The sequence below is a fragment of the Lygodium microphyllum genome, chromosome 22 (genome assembly GCF_053477565.2).
Source record: "Lygodium microphyllum isolate KBCC chromosome 22, Lygodium_microphyllum_v1.1.10, whole genome shotgun sequence".
Taxonomy (NCBI): Eukaryota; Viridiplantae; Streptophyta; class Polypodiopsida; order Schizaeales; family Lygodiaceae; genus Lygodium; species Lygodium microphyllum.
In genome coordinates this window covers 80,141,285-80,159,290 of record NC_141156.1, presented here as the reverse complement: position 1 = coordinate 80,159,290, position 18,006 = coordinate 80,141,285, and the positions used below count along the sequence as shown (strand labels likewise).

General features: G+C 40.0%; 1 protein-coding gene and 1 non-coding gene across 2 annotated transcripts in view; both read left to right on the top strand.

Moving 5' to 3' along the window:
- The window catches only part of TCP-1 (T-complex protein 1 alpha subunit), a 61,030-nt gene that overhangs the window by 2,783 nt on the left and 40,241 nt on the right, over positions 1-18,006 (top strand). Inside the window, exons 3-5 of the mRNA XM_087663156.1 lie at positions 7,219-7,308; positions 7,389-7,475; positions 7,573-7,632. Coding sequence (XP_087519282.1) covers positions 7,219-7,308; positions 7,389-7,475; positions 7,573-7,632 — 237 coding nt within the window. The remainder of the gene's footprint in view (positions 1-7,218; positions 7,309-7,388; positions 7,476-7,572; positions 7,633-18,006) is intronic.
- On the top strand, positions 17,043-17,147 carry LOC148017333 (U6 spliceosomal RNA). Its single transcript, XR_015687997.1, has one exon. It is a non-coding gene; the product is annotated as a U6 spliceosomal RNA (small nuclear RNA).

Here is an 18,006-nt window from a genome sequence, read left to right as displayed (position 1 = left end):
TGATAGAAAAGATTGTCACATGTTTACCTTTAGGGTAGTAACAATCAATGAAAATGTAATAGTATGATAGGTGTGTTATAGGATTTTCTTGAATGATGATAGTGAAGAAGATGCTTATAAACCCTTTGGATGTGAGATTATATTGGCAATCAAGAGGACAATAGAAGTGAAGCATAAGGGATAGCAATGAGTATCTAAGTATGCATTAGGATTGAGATAAAACCATGAGATCCAATGCTTCGTCTATATGAAATCACAAAAAGAGAGATTCTTGATGGCCTTCACTTGTGGATTTGATGCGAGGAGATTAGATATTAAGGTCATGAGTGTTAGGCTAACTAGCCCAAAAATCACAAACTAGGAACAATAAACCCTAGATACTTGGAAGTACTTCTGTGTTTGGTGGGTCATTGATAGGGATGTCGATGATATCTTTCTAGATTGTTAATATGTTGCAAGTCATGATAACTGTTGTTAATGCTCTAAACATGTCTGTAATGAGAGAGACATCAATAGCTATCTAGACTTGCCTTGGCATTTATGTGTTGGTGTTTTGAAATTGGGACATACAAAGCTGGAGGGAATGAAAGGGAGGTATACTGAAAAAATGAAAATGAGGTAGAATTATCGAAATCTTGATGCATGCAATATAAGAATTTGTTGGAACCTTATTGAATTTGAGTTGTATATTCTCTAAGGGTTGAGAAGTTCATTTGAGCATCCACATGGAGCTAAAATTGAAATCAAAGGTTTTGGTTTGGGAATTAGATTTTCGAAATTACTCATGATAGGGGATTTTGTATGTGATTCATTTTGGTTTAAAAACAAGGTTTCTAGGTATGAACAAAAGGTTGATTTTTGAATTGTGAGATTGCCCATTCCTTTTCAAGGGGGAGAGAGCATTGCAACTACATTTTCATTTTGTTGATAGCTTAATATTGAAGTTTAATAGAGCCTTGTAGGTTGGAATCTTGCAAGTTAAGCCTTCAATTCTAGATTAAAGCACACAAAATGTGGGGAAAGCAAGAGAGCTAGAAGGTGTTGGAGAATGGCAGGAAAATGCAGCTTTGCTACTAGACATGGGCTTTATCTGGGGAGGTTACTGCTATAGTAGGGCAAATTGCAGTTGCCTCCATTAGTTTGTCGCTTGGCATTGCTAATTGTGTTGTTTTTGGAGTTGGTGTTTTGATGCTAGCAATGGTTTTTTGGGTTAAGTGATGGATGATTTGGGCAAGGTGATGCGTGTTCTAATCATGGTGTTGTGAAGGAAACTGCTAGGGTTTTCATTGAGGACACACAGAGTATACGACCATGATAGAAACACAAAGAGACAGACACAGATGTAGAGGGCAAAACTCAAACCCTAAATGCAAAACTCAAAACTAAAACCCTAAACGCAAAACTCAAGAGTCAAAACTCAAACACAAAAACTCAGCCACAAACAAAAGAAGGGAGAGAGAGAACACAACTTTGAAGTGAATGAATGTTGTAAATGAATGTAAGAGTGTATAGTGTGCTCAAGGGCAGAGCAATGTCGGAGTGTGACGTCCACCGAAGACGGATCCCAAGTCTGTGACTACCAATCGGAGTGTAGGAGTGGTGAATAGTGAATGGCAGCAGGTTGGTCACCAAAACGCACTAGTTTGGAGGTTGGAAACTGGTAAACGCAGCAGTGTACCATCGATCGGAGGTTCGAAACTGTACACAGTTTGTTGTAAACAGTAGGCGGAAACAGTGTCTGAGAGTGTCAGGGCTTGCAATACTGAAAATGGACAGCAGGCTGAACAGTAATCTGGGACAGTCTGGAGCAGTCACCAGCAATTGAGAGCTATCGCCTACAGCAATGGACAGATTGAAGATAATGTGGCTGCAGTCGATGATGGTTGGACAACAGATGGAGGCGGGTTGCAGGTTGGAAACTGGGCGCGAACAGCAGCAGAGGGTGTGTGGGCTGGTGTAACTTGCAAACAAGAATGATGGTTGAATGGGGGCAGCCTGTCTATTTATAGATGTGGAAGGGTGCCCCAAAAATTAGGATTTCCACTAAACTCTCTTGGACCGCTCCCTGTTTTAGGTTTTACTCTAAAAGAGCATTTTTAGTGTGTTTTGGGGCTGTTTAAGAGGCTAATCAGCAAGTAATGCATATTTTAGCTCAACAGGTGATGTTATCAAAGGCTAGATGATATTGTTATAGGCTTGCTTGTGTAGTATTGGAGGTGGTTTGAGAACTTCTATGGGCCTATGTTATTCTTGCTATGTATTGTAGCATTTCACAAAGATGTAATGATAGATCTTGTGGGAGGGGTTCTTATTGTGAAGGATCTGTTCAAGATTGTGATCTCCTACTCAAAGGCTTGGAGAGTTGGTGCATGCTAGTGAAGATCTTATCTAATTTGGGCTTTTGGCAATCAGGAGGGGAATGTGATAAGATTTGTCAAGATCTAGGGTTTGGGTGGTATGGTCTTCTTGTGCTTTTGTGGATTCATCAGTGGATAAAGCAAATATGTTGGGATTTGGTGTTCTATGTCTTGGTTGATGAGAGTAGTTGGAGACATATTCTACGGTACTACAAATAGGTTGAGAAGTATTTGGTTTGCACATTGAAGGCTGAGATTGAAGATCTAGTGAGTAGGACTTTCTAATTAGTTTTTTTCTTTTCTATTGTTGACTTTCAGTCTCTAAGATTAAGTGCTTGCAAGTTAAGATCTATTGGTCTTTGGTTTACAGAAGGCTGGTTTCAGCATGCTAAGGCTTCAATCATAGTTTTGGAAACACAAGTTAGTGGAAAGGTGGTTGAATTATAGGCTGCCCGTTATGTTGATGGATTGATAATAGCTGCTTTACATTATCACACGAGCCTATGCAAAAGAAACAAAGCTTGTTAAAGGGGGACTTTTGCAAAGGATGAAGCTCTCCTCTCTACCATCAAAAGATCTTTACCCCTTGTATATACTATATTCTAGAGAAGAAACTCAAGATGCTCTCTATTGATGATACTTATTCTATGAAGGATCGCATCATTAAGTTGGAGGATATGTGGGATGAGCTTGCGTCCCTTGGTTAGATTATCTCATTGGAGGATATAGCAATGATTCTCCTTATCTAGTTGCCATGTGCAAAGTATGATGTTTTCTATATTAGCTTGCTTACTTCCAAGGTTCGTGACACATTTCTTTGGGAAAGATCTAGCTCTGCTTGTCTTGGAGCATGATGAGAGACTCAACGAGATTGGAGCCAGTGGATTTGGCTCCACAAATGCTTTTCAATAGGCACAGGAGGGGGAAACAAAGAGGCCAATAACAAGAAGTAGAATGATAACAAGGATGAGTAGAAGAATGAAAAGAAGTCCAAGTTGAAGTGCCCACATTGTGGGAAAAGCACTTGTTTGGAGGAGACCTATTGGCAAAAATATCCCCATTTGAAGCTAAAGGAAGGTTCCAAAGATTTGAAGGCTACCTTAGCCACTACATAGTCTATCTTTGTTTATCTATTGAGGTTGCTTTCATTGAGGAGAGGTCATGGCTTGTGGATGGAATCTCTTCACATATAACTTATTGATAGAATCTTAGGATTGGCTTCGAGACATGTGTAATAGAGGGAGTTTTGTCACCGTTGGTGACAACTCTTTCATCTCGGTTTAAGGATTGGAGATTATTTCCCTTTTACCAAATTGTGAGGATTTTTTAGCTAATGTTCTTTATGTACTAGATTTGGGTTTTAACCTTCTTTTTGTTCATGGTTTGGCATAGCTAGTTACTTGAATAGTTTTTACCCAAGATGTTGTAACCCTTGCGGTTTTTCCATAGATGTTCTTCTTTGGACATGTACATAGGAGGGTGGGCTTTTTAAGCTCATTGTCCTTGTTGTGTGGTCTTCCCACAAGCTTGGGCTACTTTGGCATGCCCATTATGGGTACATGAACTTTGACTCCTTTTGATGATCTTCTCGAAAGAAGATCATGAAGGGACTTCTAGATTTTTCCCCTCCACACTTTATGCCCTAGTTGCTTATGGGATATGCTCTATGACTTGACTAAGAGAAAGGTAGAGATGAGTAGGGATGTGATCTTTGATGAGATTGTTGCTTTGGATAATCCCATTGATGGTGATGCTTCTATAGGTGGTTTTTCGTCATCAACCCCTCCCCACTATTAGCTCCTCCCTACCCTTCGAGGTTACCTTTTGGCACTATTGTTTTGACTATGAACACCCCCCCGCACCCACCTTTCTTTTCCCCAACACCCAAAAAAAAACCATACGCTTCCCTTCTGTCCTTGGTAGCTTCTTTGTCAAATATTTCCACTCCTTTCCCATCCCCTCAAGTTTCTACGAGGGGTATTGAGCCCTTAGAGAGAGGGCTCTTTTCTTTTAGTGAGAGGGATGTCCCGTTACCCAATGAGGGGGAGTCCTTATCCCAAATAGGTGCATTACATGTATTGGAGGTCTCTAAGTCTTCATCACAACAAGATCAGTCCATTATTGTTCCATGGTCATATTAGTAGCTTATGCAAGAGTTGGGAGTGACTTACTCTCTCTCGACATTGGGAAGCCCACATAGATCAATTAGGATGTAGGCTAGACAGGGTAGTTCACTATGTGTGAACTATGCTCTTATGTCACGGATTTCATAGGATCGTGAGCCTACCACTATTGATGAGGCTCTTGCATAGGATATATGGTGTTGTGTTATGTAGGAAGAGCTCGATTCTATCAATTGGTTCCATGGCCAAGGAAGCGGATGGTGATTGTTGTGAGTGGGTTTTGCTCAGAGAGTAAGATATTTGCATCAACAACCCATATGTTTCATATTTGGGCTATCTTGGCTCTTCCAGCTCATCATTGATGGCCTGTTTACTAGATGCATATGAAGTTTACCCTCTTGAATGGCATTTTGGAGGAGGAGATTTATGTTGATTGGTCTCTTGACTTTCTTGTGTAGGGAAAGGAGGATCATGTCTACAGGTTGTGAAAGCCCCTCTATTGCTTGAAGCAAGCTCTTAGGGCTTGATAGTAGGAGATTTATCGGTTCTTTCTATAGAGTCTCTTCCATCAATTAGACTATGATCCAAAACTTTACTACATTGTTGTAGGCAACAAATGTGTTTTAGACATCTTATATGTGGATGACTAGATTATCACAGGGAATTACTCATAGTAGGTGGATTGGATTAGACAGTTTTTGTGACAGGAGTTTGGCATGACATATCTTGGTATACTTCACTTCTTCCTTGGTCTTGAGATTGAGATCTATTAGTTGATATAGGGCGTTTTCATCTCCAGTACAAGTACATTTTTGAGCTTCTCTTGAAGTTTGGTATGGCTGAATATTGGTCTATTTCTTGCCCCACGGACCTAGAGTCCAAGTTGGTTACTACCAGAGATCCTTGTCTCGATGCCACACGGTATAGGTGCCTTGCTTGCTCCTTGATTTGGCTTTTCCACACTTGGTCCTTTGCGGTGGTATCATTGTCTTCTTTCATGAAGACTCCTACTCAAGCTCATTGGAGAGCCGCTTTGCGTGAGTTGCGCTATTTACAGGGACGAGATCCTATGGGATCATGTATGGAGAGGGTGCTAGTCTTGCTAGATGGAGGGACGCAGATTGGGTAGGAGATGTGTAGTCTAGACACTCCAATACAGGTTTTGCTTTCACTTGGATTGAGACTCGAGAGCTATCTCATAGAGCAGTAAGAAGTAGACTATCGTGGGATTATCTTCTACTAAGGCAAAGTATTGAGCTCTTTGTTGTTCTACACAGAAGGTAGTTGGTTGTTGGTAGAGATTGGCTTTTCATAGACATGACCCACCCAGTTGCACATGGATAACCGGAGTGCATGAGCTCTATCAAAGAACCCAATATTTCATGTTTGCACGAAGCACATTGAGGTTGTCTAGACGGAGTAACAATTGATTTCTTTCATTTTCTTGCAATGGAAGTTTGAATTTTCTCTCTCCTCAATATTCTCTCTCATCCTCCCTTAGCTATTTCCAGCAAGATGAGCCATTGGAGGTGGAGATTTTGACTAAACTCTATTGTAAACCCTAGTGTACAGCAGAAATTAGGTTTGACAGCTGCCTCAAGAAGTGTGCTCAAAAATTGAAAGGCTTAGTTACTTGAATTTCGGTCATTGAAATTGGGGCAATTTCAAAAGTTTCAAGTGACCATTCAGCCATTTAATATTTGGGCCTAAATTTGTCACCCGAGGAGCACAATTGAAGGCCAATCCTTGAGCAAACCAAGGGGCAAATTGGATACTAAGAGGCAATTGGAGAGCGAAGGAGATTTAGGGAATCTCATTGTTTTCCATCCAGATTTCAATTCAAGATAAAGAAATACTACAAGTGGCACCAATTTTGGGGCCAATAGGTCGTCTATTGTCCAAGATTAAGTGGTAACATTTGCATTTTCAGTTTATGTGGATTTTATGCTTGCTGTGATTAGTGCTTTATGAGGTTATTTACCACTCTATCCGAGAAGGAAGGCTAGTTAGACGCGACCGATGTGGAGTATTGTAAGATGGAGGATAATGTGGCAGATTTGTTTACCAAGGCACTATCTCGGTCCGTTCTTTGTTAGCATTCCAAATCCCATAGCCTTCTTGCCAAAGGTCAGATGCAAGGCTAAAATGTCAGAAACTAGAACTCAACTGCAAAGCAAAAAAGGGCTGAAGTTAGCACCTAAATCAGGCAAATGCAAACCTTAGCTAGAATACATTTAGACAACTCCCAAAACAAACAACCTCATCATTCCTTAGATGAGAATCGATGAGGCTTCATATTCATTAGGTGAACTTTCTAAGTTTTTTTTCCTTAGGGGAGCTAGTGTGAATTATTTACCAGTTTTGCAGTCACTAATCGAGTATTTCAGCTTGATTAGGAGTGGGCATTGCACAAAAATGCCTTTTTATGTATCCATTTTCCAAATATCTGAATTGTAATAATTCAGAATACCTACAAGTGCTTTTATGTATTTCAAATTTTCTCTCTCTCACCCTATTGTACATAGTACTTATTCTGGTATTACTCAAATGTTCCACTTGAAGTGTTTTGATGAGTATGGTTCAAAGTTGATTGTGAATGAGGTTAATGCTTCAAATTGACAGGTTATTCTTTTAAATTCATTAGTCTAATACATGAAGAGTACGCCTTAGAAATGTAAGACAATTGAGTTTGATGGACCATAATGGTCTTTTGTTATGCTTGGTTTTGTGTATACCAGATGCTTGTTGATGACATTGGTGATGTGACGGTTACAAACGATGGAGCAACTATTTTGAAGATGTTGGAGGTAGAACACCCGGCTGCAAAGGTAATATGCCTTTTGATATTTATGCATGAGAATTGAAAAATTAGTGCCAAGTTTTTCTGAACAGGTGTTTTCATTTCTAGGTTCTTGTTGAGTTAGCTGAACTACAAGACCGTGAGGTTGGAGATGGCACTACGTCAGTTGTCATCATTGCAGCAGAGCTTCTCAAGGTTAGTGACTTAATTTTGTAATTGCACTTTGATCATATCTGGTTATTTATTAAGTTGCTCCTTGTTGGTTGACCTATCAAATTATCATTTTTTTCAGAGAGCAAATGTATTGGTTCTGAACAAGATTCATCCAACCTCTATCATTAGTGGATACAGAGTAAGTATGGCTCTTTTTCTTTTCAATAAATTGATGCTCTTTGAAGTCATGTAATTCCTGGATAGAGAATCAAAGGTGCATAATACAATTTACTTTTGTATACATGTACTGAGCATGTGTATTTTTTAAAAAAATTGGAGGATTAATGATGCAGAATAATAGGCAGGTAGAGGTAATAATACACACATGCAATTTCTCAAAAACATCACATGCTGCCTGATCTTGCAACATAGATGAGAAATGGTAGAGAAGATTTGCACATGATATATAATGCTGTAAGTTTCTGTTCCGATCACAGTTGCATGCACAGTAGTATGTGGGAGATCCCTGTTGCAGTGATTTGCCGGGCTTGTGCATAGACTCATCCCCTTGGCTAGTGTACAACCTTATTTTGGTAACTGATCGAGTTGCTACTGACTCTCTTTACACAAGGCTGTAGTTGGCCTTAGAGGCATTGTTTTTGACAAGTTTTATAACCAAAATTACCTCATCCATCAACAGGGGTTGGGTTATTTGATAGAAAAGATCAAACATTAGCCTACATTATCCTGTTTGTCACTAAACTGATTGTGTATACAATGGCAAATTCTTTACAGACTACTTCTAGCTACTGTTGATTTGATTGCACCGAAGGACTGTAGTGAAAAATGATAGCTGCTCTTTTTCTATTCTCTAGTATAAAAGAAGGAAACTGTGCTGCAAAGGCAACTGTTCATCACATGGCATGAAGTAGGATTAGTGGACTTCTAGCTACTATTGATTTGATTGCACCAAAGGAATGTAGTGAAAAATGAGAGTATCTCTTTTTCTATTCTCAAGTATAAAAGAAGGAAGGTGTGCTGCAAAGGCAAGTGTTCAATGACATGGCATGAAGTCGAAGCAGCAGAGGGACACTTGGAAGCTAAAATGACAAGTTCTTCAATGCTCGTTTGCTCTTTAGTGCTTTCCTTCTTAGGTTGAAAAGGGTTAAGTAAAGAAACAATCAAATTAAGTAATACCTATCATGACACAAACTTATAATTTTTAGTATACAATCCCTACATTTTAGGATTGGCATTTTTAGGCCTTTTCTCTATCACTTTTTGGTCCCTAAAATTTAGCAATCCCCATTAAAAATATTTGGATTTCCCAATATGGATAAATGAAATCTCTTTCAAATTATAATATGAGAAAAGCATCTTATTTTGAGACCTCTATGAAAACATATGTACATTTTAAACTTTTAGCTTACGCTTGTGACTTGATTGAGCTCTTTTGAGAAAGGAAAGTATGCTATGCATATGTGAGGTCTAATCTTGCATCATGTCACTTTTTTGTTCTTGGCTTTGTTGCATGCCATATGGCTTAACCCTAGTAACCTTTAGTTTAATTTTCCCCTTTCATTTGTCAAAAGATAAGGTCTGTGCTAGAGTGAAGGTTCCATATTGATAGATTGAGTAGTTCAAGTCTAGGAGTAAGAGGTATCAATGTCTCCAATGAGATTCAAATCTTGAGCTCTTTATGGAGATAGCTTTAAGCTGCATAATGGATGCATACACATTTACACATGTAAAAAAGTTTTTCATAGAATCCTTTTGCTCTTATTCAAATAACCAAAAAAAGAATGCCATTCATCAATCTTAGAATTCTCCATATGAGGTAGCTACTTGTTAGAATAGTACGCTAGGGGCACTAAGTATTGCCTTTTGCCCTTCTTGATGTTCTCCTTTGAGGAGTCATAGTCGGAGTCATAGCCTTTTGGCATCTCTCTTTTTTATAAAGAAGGGATACTTTGTTAGAATTCTCCATATGAGGTAGCTACTTGTTAGAATAGTAAGCTAGGGGCACTAAGTATCGCCTTTTACCCTCCTTGATGTTCTCCTTTGAGGAGTTGTAGCCTTTTGGCATCTCTCTTTTTTATAAAGAAGGGCCACTTTGTTCGGTAAAGACAATGTAGAAGGAATCTTATATATGTGTGTGTGTGTGTGTATGTGTGGAAATCACTTCGAAATGGTTAAATTTTCTAGTAATAACTAAATTAGTTCTTCTTTTGTAAGCAAGAATAATTTTAATGGAACATTGTAAATATTGAAGCGGATATTCTTACATGTGACACTTTAGGAAATTTGATATTTATCTATGTGACATGTGTATGTGTGGTAAAAACACATGTATAAACTTGTAAAGGTTTTTTCCTATAAAATGACCTATCTATATTAGGCTTATATCAAGCTTTCAAAATGTGCTTTGTTGTGCTTTTTTGTTCTTGTAAGATGGATATGTTCATGCTTAATTACATTCGCATTTACTTCTTTACATTCTATTTAATAATAATTACACCTTATGTTATGTTTGTTCAATCTTGATTAGAGTATAATAATGCTCTTGGTGCTCCTTGCCCTACTGCTTTTGATTAGCTTGTGATTCTCTCTTGTTGTTGCCACTTGAGATTACGACCCATCGTGCAATTCAATGATGTTAATACTTTGAGTAATTTCAAGGCAATGTAGATTGATAAAGCAAAGGCGGAGAATCAAGGTGGACATGATATTTTGATGTACCTTGGCCATTAAAAGAGCTAGTGTATCCTACTTGATTTGCACTCTTTTCTAGTCTTATATGATAGTATGTCAAGCATCACTCAATTGACTCCTTTTGCACTTGCGAACCACTTGCGAACTAAAGATGCTTTGGCTCGATCATGACACCTCATTTATGTTGGATTTGTCAATGTGGCAATATTATGCTAATACACAGTGTTCATCTATAATTGAAGCACAATATAGTTTGTGGATTTGTTTACCTTTCATATTTCTCTTTGCATGGTGCCTTAAATCTTCATGGTAAGTGTGTCAATTCTATCCATGTCACATTTGCTATATTCAATGATTTTCTCTTCAAATTTCAAATATCTAATATTGTTTAAAAAGTTTTTAATCTTCATAAAGTTTTAGGTTGCCCATTTTTTGTGATTGGGCCATTTTCTTTATATTGGATGTGTGGTTACATTGGTCTTTGTGGTCATTGAATTGACCCAGTACTAATGCTCTAGGGACTTACAGGGTTAGAGAAGCCGAGTTCCATTTATAAGACTCAAGGTCTTATAGTGTCTCACAAGAATTAATGTCATGACACAATTAGAGTCGTGGTTGAGTGATTAATGAGATGGCTCAATTCTTTGTGACAAAGACGAGCATTAAAGGCCACGAGTTGGCTAGTCTCTTTGTCAAGCATCTATATAAACTTTATGGTTTGTCCAAAGAATTAGTTAGTATTTTTGATACTAAGGTCGTTGGCTATTTCTAGCAACAATCTTCTAGAAGTTGAAGACTCGATTCTCCATGTTTTCCTTGGAGAATGTTGAGAGTGTAAACATATTGAAAGGACAAATTAAACCGTGGAGGATGTGTTGCGTGCATGTCTCCTATAGGTAATCTGATTTAGGAGCATTATCTTTCGCAAATTGAGTTTGCTTATAACAATGCTAAGCATTCAACTATTGGACATAGCCTGTTTATCTTGACGTATGGTTATGAGGTAAACCATTGAGTGCCCTTGAGCTCAAGGGAGTCAAGTTGCAATCCATAATTGACTTCTTGCATGATATGCAAGAAAGGCTAATGACTCCAAAGGAAAGCATTAAAAACAACCAAGGAATGAGCAATGTTTTATGTTAACTAGAACTATACTTCTCGAGAGCTATAGGAGGGCATATGGGTTTATCTTAAAGTCCCAAAGTAAAGCTATCAACAAGTGCTATAAGTTAGTTACATTCAACGTGTTGTGGACCTTTCTAGATTACCAAGAAGATTAGTAGTGCGTTTTACTACTTGGATTTACCTCCGAACATGTGAATCTTTTGAAAGAACAACTTGGGCAAGGTGAATTGATCGTCTCGATCGAGGAAGTCTCGTGACTTGAAGATATTGCTCGATACATTCCACTCGAACTCAAATTGGTTCTTGATTATAGGAATAATGATCTTGTCAGTCCATACTGAAAGAATTGATCTTAGACAAAGGTAAAATTGGTAGTCGGCAAGCTCATTGAAGAGTTACTTTCTTTGTTCATGAGGATATTGTTGAGGACAACAATCATTCATAAGGGGAGAAATGTCACATCCTTGGCATCCAGATTAGTAGCGTTGGTCATAGTGGTCAATAAAGTGACCTAGTGCGAATGCACTATGAACACTTTAGAGTAAGGGCAGTTGAGTCTGATTTATAGGACTCTAGGTTGTATTGTGCACATCATTTTGTGATCACCACTCTTAGACTCCACTTGTAGGCCAACATGTTTGCACACTAGGATGATGTGGATTGGTTGTATGGGACGCTGGCTCTTGGGACATGGTCATGACTTGGTACATTGCTAACTCCTTGGCTTCAGGGTGAGTCCATTTGGTTGTATGGTTGGGATGTGAGTTTGATGTCCATATCACTTATGTTCTTTGCCATTGGTATAGATTGTGTCATGTCTCATGTATAGGTTGATTCCTAGGGGGATGTTTAATCTGCCGAAACCCTTGAATAATTTGGGTCTAATTCTTGTACATTTTTGTAACTTTGGTCCTATTCCTTCAATATATGCATTTTGGGCCTGGTGCATGACTGCTCGTTTTTAGTACTTGTACCAACACGTTGGAAAATATTTGGGAGTGCTAGGCACCCAGATTTGACTATGAAGATTTGTTTATTGGGAATTCTATGGCCATTTCAATGCATCTATTTGCATTGGATCTTCCAATCTATTCATCATTTGTGTATGTCTTTGACATAGTCTTTAAGACCAATCTTCTATTTACTCCTTATTGTGAAGAAAACTGCTAGGGTTTGCACTGAGGACACACAGAGTGTATGACCACGACAAAAACACAAAGAGACACGTGGACACAGAGAGCAAAACTCAAACCCTAAACACAAAACTCAAAACCCAAACACAGAAACTCAAACACAAACAGAAGAAGGGAGAGAGAGAACACAACTCTGAAGTGAATGGTGTAAATGAATGTAAGAGTGTATAGTGTGCTCAAGGGCAGAGCAATGTCGGAGTGTGATGTCCACCCAAGACAGATTCGGAGTCTGTGACCACCAGTTGGAGTGTCTGAGGAGGTAGATGCTGTAAACACAAGTGACAGCTGATGCTGATCAGCAAACACAAACAACAGGAGTGTGAGTGATGACTGGCGGCTGTCCCAGACAGCAAACACAGATCTGAAATTGCCGCAGGATGATGAATAGCTGACGCCTAGGCTGCACAGGTGCAAACACAGGCTGAAACAATGTTTGATGCGGTTGGCGATGATTGGATGATCAGATCGCAGCAAATGACGATGTCGCCAGCAGTTGACGTCAGCATGGATGAAGGCGCCAGCAGCAGGAGCAAACACGGATGGCTGAAATCTGCACGTAGAGTGAGAAATCTGCATAGACGGAATGAGGCTGAATGGGGGCAGCCTATCTATTTATAGATGTAGAAGGGTGCCCCAAAAATTAGGGTTTTTGGGAGACCACTGAAACTCTCTTGGACTGCTCCCCTTTTTAGGGTTTTTCATTAATTAGGTGTGTTTTGGGCTGTTTAAGAGTGCTAATTAGCTGAAAAGCGTGTTTTAGCTCAACACTTATGAGCAACTACGGTATATTTGGAATTCATCTAAGCCTACAAGCACTAGTTTCTATGTGAAAAGGCACATGCTAGTAAGTGCTATACTTGGGCAATAGCGGTAATGCTTGTGATTATCTCATTGTGAGGTGAAGTGGTTGAGACATAGTTGTTAAGTACGAAAGGTATGATATGGTATGGTATGATAAAATATGGTACTAAATGGTACCTGAAGATTTTATAAGGTACGGTACAATATTGATGGGAAAAAAAATTAACTTGATTATTTTGGACTAAAGGTAATAGAATAGATGTTTCAAGTCTAAATAGCAATGCGCAACATGCACTACGGCTACCTACAACTTACAACTATATAGATGGGAGTGGATACATCATACATGAATGACCATAGAAATATGAGAGAGAGAGAGAGAGAGAGAGAGAGAGAGAGAGAGAGAGAGAGAGAGAGAGAGAGAGAGAGAGAGAGAGAGAGAGAGGCTTGGGGAGAGAGAAATAGAAAGAAAGAAGGAAAAAAAGGAACGGAGAAAGAAAAAAAGAAACTTGTAGGTGTGAAGGAGAGTGGCCAAAAAGTGCCTATTTTTTTCGTACTAAATCGTATGAATATGTATTGTACCGTACCATAGAGATCAGTCCGTACTACATACGGAGGCAACCCTAGGTTGAGATTTTTGGCATGTTGGTAGTACCTCTTTTAGTTATCGGCTATCAATCCTTTTTGAATAGGACATTTTGTTGCAGATAGTTCTACTTAGTAGTTGTTTCTATCGGGCAATTACACATTGCACCTTTGTCCAAATGCAATCTTGACCAGTATGAGACATCATGGATCACATCGGTTTAGAATCTTGCTCTAGTATCTCTTATCGTATTGTTCTTAAACTTTACCAACTTGTTAACTAGTCTCATATCTCTAGCCAGAGATACTTTATCACATATGGTGTGACATGGTGATGGGTTTTGGATGCATGGATAGGAAGAGGGATGGAGAAGAGAATTGCTTGTAAAGACATGCATGGAGAAAACACTCAGTAGTTGGTGGTAGTAAGGAGAGTATTTGCAAACAAGTTGACAACAGCCACGATGTTGATATAGGTGGCTAGCAACAACATCCTCGGATGGCATGAATAAGGGTAGAAGAAGATGGTGGCTACCGTGGCACAAAGGGATAAAGAGTGGTATGTACATAGAGTCTCTTCTATAGAACATGCTGGCTGTAGAAGATTTGTCTAGATTATTGTATAATTGTCTACAGTGTAGTATACCTTTTGGGGCTTTTTCAATGAGTCAAAAAAATCAAGAAAAATATGCTCAATTAGAGACAAGTTTTGGTTTCTCATAATTGTCGTCTCTCAAGTCCCACATACAACAACGACCACTAGCTAGGACTAGGGATACCCCAGTAATGGGTGATGAAGCCACCACCAATGTGCCTTGGAAAGACACCAATCCTCGACCATAGAGAGTAGTAGTGGTTGAATTTCTATGCTTGTCATGAATAAGCTCCATGGAAAGCACTTCACGACGATGGATTCTTTGCCTTTGGCCAAATTGCCAAAGGGGTTCCCTAATGTGAGAAGAGACTAGAAGCAAACATTGCTCTCTATCAAAACCTCCCATCATGAACTTGAAAGGCAAACCAGCTCTAGGATTTGAAGCGCTAGACTTCGTTGGTGCATGTAGGAAGCTGCATTTAGGGTAGGGTGCACTTGAACATGGATGAGGCTTGCATCACCAACCTCCACTACCCTCTCCCACTCCCTCTCTAGAGCCCAATGAATTGTGAGGGATGACAGTGACCCTAGGGCTAGAAGATTGATTTTCAATCTGTCTAAATTTGAGGATGATGAAGTGCATGAAGAGTTCTTGCCCTTCTCCTCCTTCTACAAAGTTACTAGCTTGTAGTCCTTGCAGAGATACCCCTTATTGCCCCAATAATAACATTGCCTCTTATTTTTCTTCGTCTTGTCACCCCTCTTTGAAGTAGCTAGTGCTCGATCATGGATGTTACTAGAATGAGATGGCAACCTTACTTGTAACTTGAGTGCAGACTCATGCACCAGTAACATAGGGGTAATATGCTGAAGCTTGTAAGGCATTCACTACACCGGGAGGCAGCTTGTATAGCACAATCCCCACCAAATGAGCTTTAGGTAGTCACTCCAAGAATGATTGATTGAATGGTGTTGATAGGCTCGAATCAAATCGTCTAAAGTTGACCATAGAGTGTGACAGCCCGCATGGTTGATGGAGCCTTGTCATGAGTTAGAGCTTTGCCTACACCTTGAAAGATGTCTCACAGGGGGTGATTGTTGGTAGGACTCCCTTCAAGTTACATTAGGGAGGTGTCGAATATGCTTTGGTATCATTTGTATCCCAATTGAGATGGTTGTTGAGGACAAGGAGTCCATCTTGAAACAAGGTATCGTAGTCACTTTTGCACAAACGAAGCTTTTGTAATCACACTCCAAGTTAGTTAGTTAGGGTGTTTTAGCTTGTAATTAATGTTTGTGCATAGAGGAGCTATTGATGATGAAATGAAAAGAGAATTGAAGTAAAAGGGTATGAGAGAGTACTTGGGGTACTAATGGTTAGTAAATGCAACAATCAAAGGCTCAAAAGTTAAGCAGGTAGTTCAAGAAAAAGTGTACATAAAGAGAGATGTAGTGGCTATGCACCACCACCGAGACAAACACAAACACTCTCTTAAGCAAGTAAGATCAGATTATCAGTAAATGGTAGTCAATGAGGTCAAATCAAATAGTTGATGGCATGGAGTCGCATTCACAAAGTTGATGGTTTGTGAGAGAGATAGGCGACTGCAGTAGGGGTCCAAGCGAAGGCAGTTGTTTCACAAATGAAGTTTGATAAGCTGAAAATGCGGGGTCAAGAGGTATAAATGTGGACAATTCAGCAATCACGGGGAGAGAGAGAGAGAGAGAGAGAGAGAGAGAGAGAGAGAGAGAGAGAGGCCGAAATTGGCCAATGTTGATTGTCACTAGGCATCAAAGTGTGATCTGCCAAAAGATGATCAATGATATACTATGAAAAGAACTAAGGTGATGTACAAGACAAACTAATGCTCATATAGGGATACATCAGGAGGATGAAGCCGTACGTGTGTAGTTGTGTGACTGAGTGATACTTGGATATCTAGTTCCACCAAGTCAAGTTCGGTGGGTAGAGTATGTCATACACCCCTGATGAAATAGTACAGGGGTAGCATTTGGACTGATCCCTCAGCTTTGTCATGCATTACTCGTGTCGTTGGTGGTTCGCCCTATCTCTCTTTGGTGTAGCATTTGTGTTTGGTACCCCTCTATCTGTGGTCGGCATGCTGCTGTGATTGCCTTAGGCCTACTATAATCATAAAGTGAAATTTTGTCGATTATGTGTGAGAGAGAGAGAGAGAGAGAGAGAGAGAGAGAGAGAGAGAGAGAGAGAGAGAGAGAGAGAGGTTTTTGTGGACCCCGTGTAGGCTGATATGAAAGTGCTCTTTCCTTTCTTACGCTTTTGGGGTTGTTGGCATATATGGGCCATGAGGAATGCATTCATCTTTGATGCTTCATCGGGCGTGCAGAGTCATATAGCCCGCTTGAAAGGGCTTCTTCATTGGCAGCTCGACTTGATCGAGTTAGCAAATATTCTCCCTAGATAGGATCTGCCTGTTTGGCACACTGCAATTTCTTCTGCCCTCCTTTAGTCACTCTGCTTCCTTTATACCTTCACAGTGATGTCTCAGATTTTACACATGATGACTTAGAGCCATCCTATATCTAGTAACCATGTGATCTTGTAGTTTTTCCATAATTAATACAATAACCTTTTACACAGAGAAATTGGAACAATACAGAGACGATTAGCATGGTTCTTGTGCAAGGATGACATGCACAAATTTAGAGAGAGAGAGAGAGAGAGAGAGAGAGAGAATGCGTGCACCCCCAAACGCATGGGTGGCGGAGCTATTTTAGATGCCCACACTCACATGCAGGCACTCCGTTGGTCGCTTTTCCGCGCCATGTGCTCGGATCATCATCCATGGGTTGATATAGCCCGTTATTTCCTTGAGGGCCAGGGGCTTCAACATGGCAATATCCAGATCCGGAGTTCTTGGTGGCATGTTCTTAATGCTGATTCGCGGTTCTCCAGTTCTTCTTCGTCATTGCTTACTCATTTGGTGTGTTCCTGGAAACACGTCCTCCAGAAGGCTCAGTGGCACCCAGCGGAGGATCGCTTAGCTACTAACTCTTTTCAATTGGAGTTGCTGGCAGTCTCGCGTTTACTTGCTTGGGAAGGTAAACAGGACCTCAGACCACAATTCAACCGGATGGCCCGTTTGGGTTTGTCTTCAGTGGCGGATGCCACCCTTGCCAGTCGCAATGTGCTTATATCTTTTCGTACAGCCAGGAGGCTTTTTAGGATCCCTCGTGGATACAAGCCTTTATGGGAACAGCTTTTGAGGGTGCTCCAGAGCAGACAACCCTTTCCTACCCTTGCTTCGGATCATCCCTGGCATGATTGGGACCTACAAGGCCGGCTGACTTTAAGCAAAGCTTCTGTTAACCAAGTGTATCATATTCTGATTAAAGATCATCAATGGCTCGTCACCAAAGTGAATGCTTTATGGGGATTATGTAAATCCCGGTCATGGTGGAGGGAAACTGTGATGGCGGGCTGGTTGAACAAGACACCCTTCAAATGTAAAGTTTTTCTTTGGAGAATGATGATTGGTGGTCTTCCGCTTGCTTCGGCTCTCTCCAAGCGACGAATTTCCAA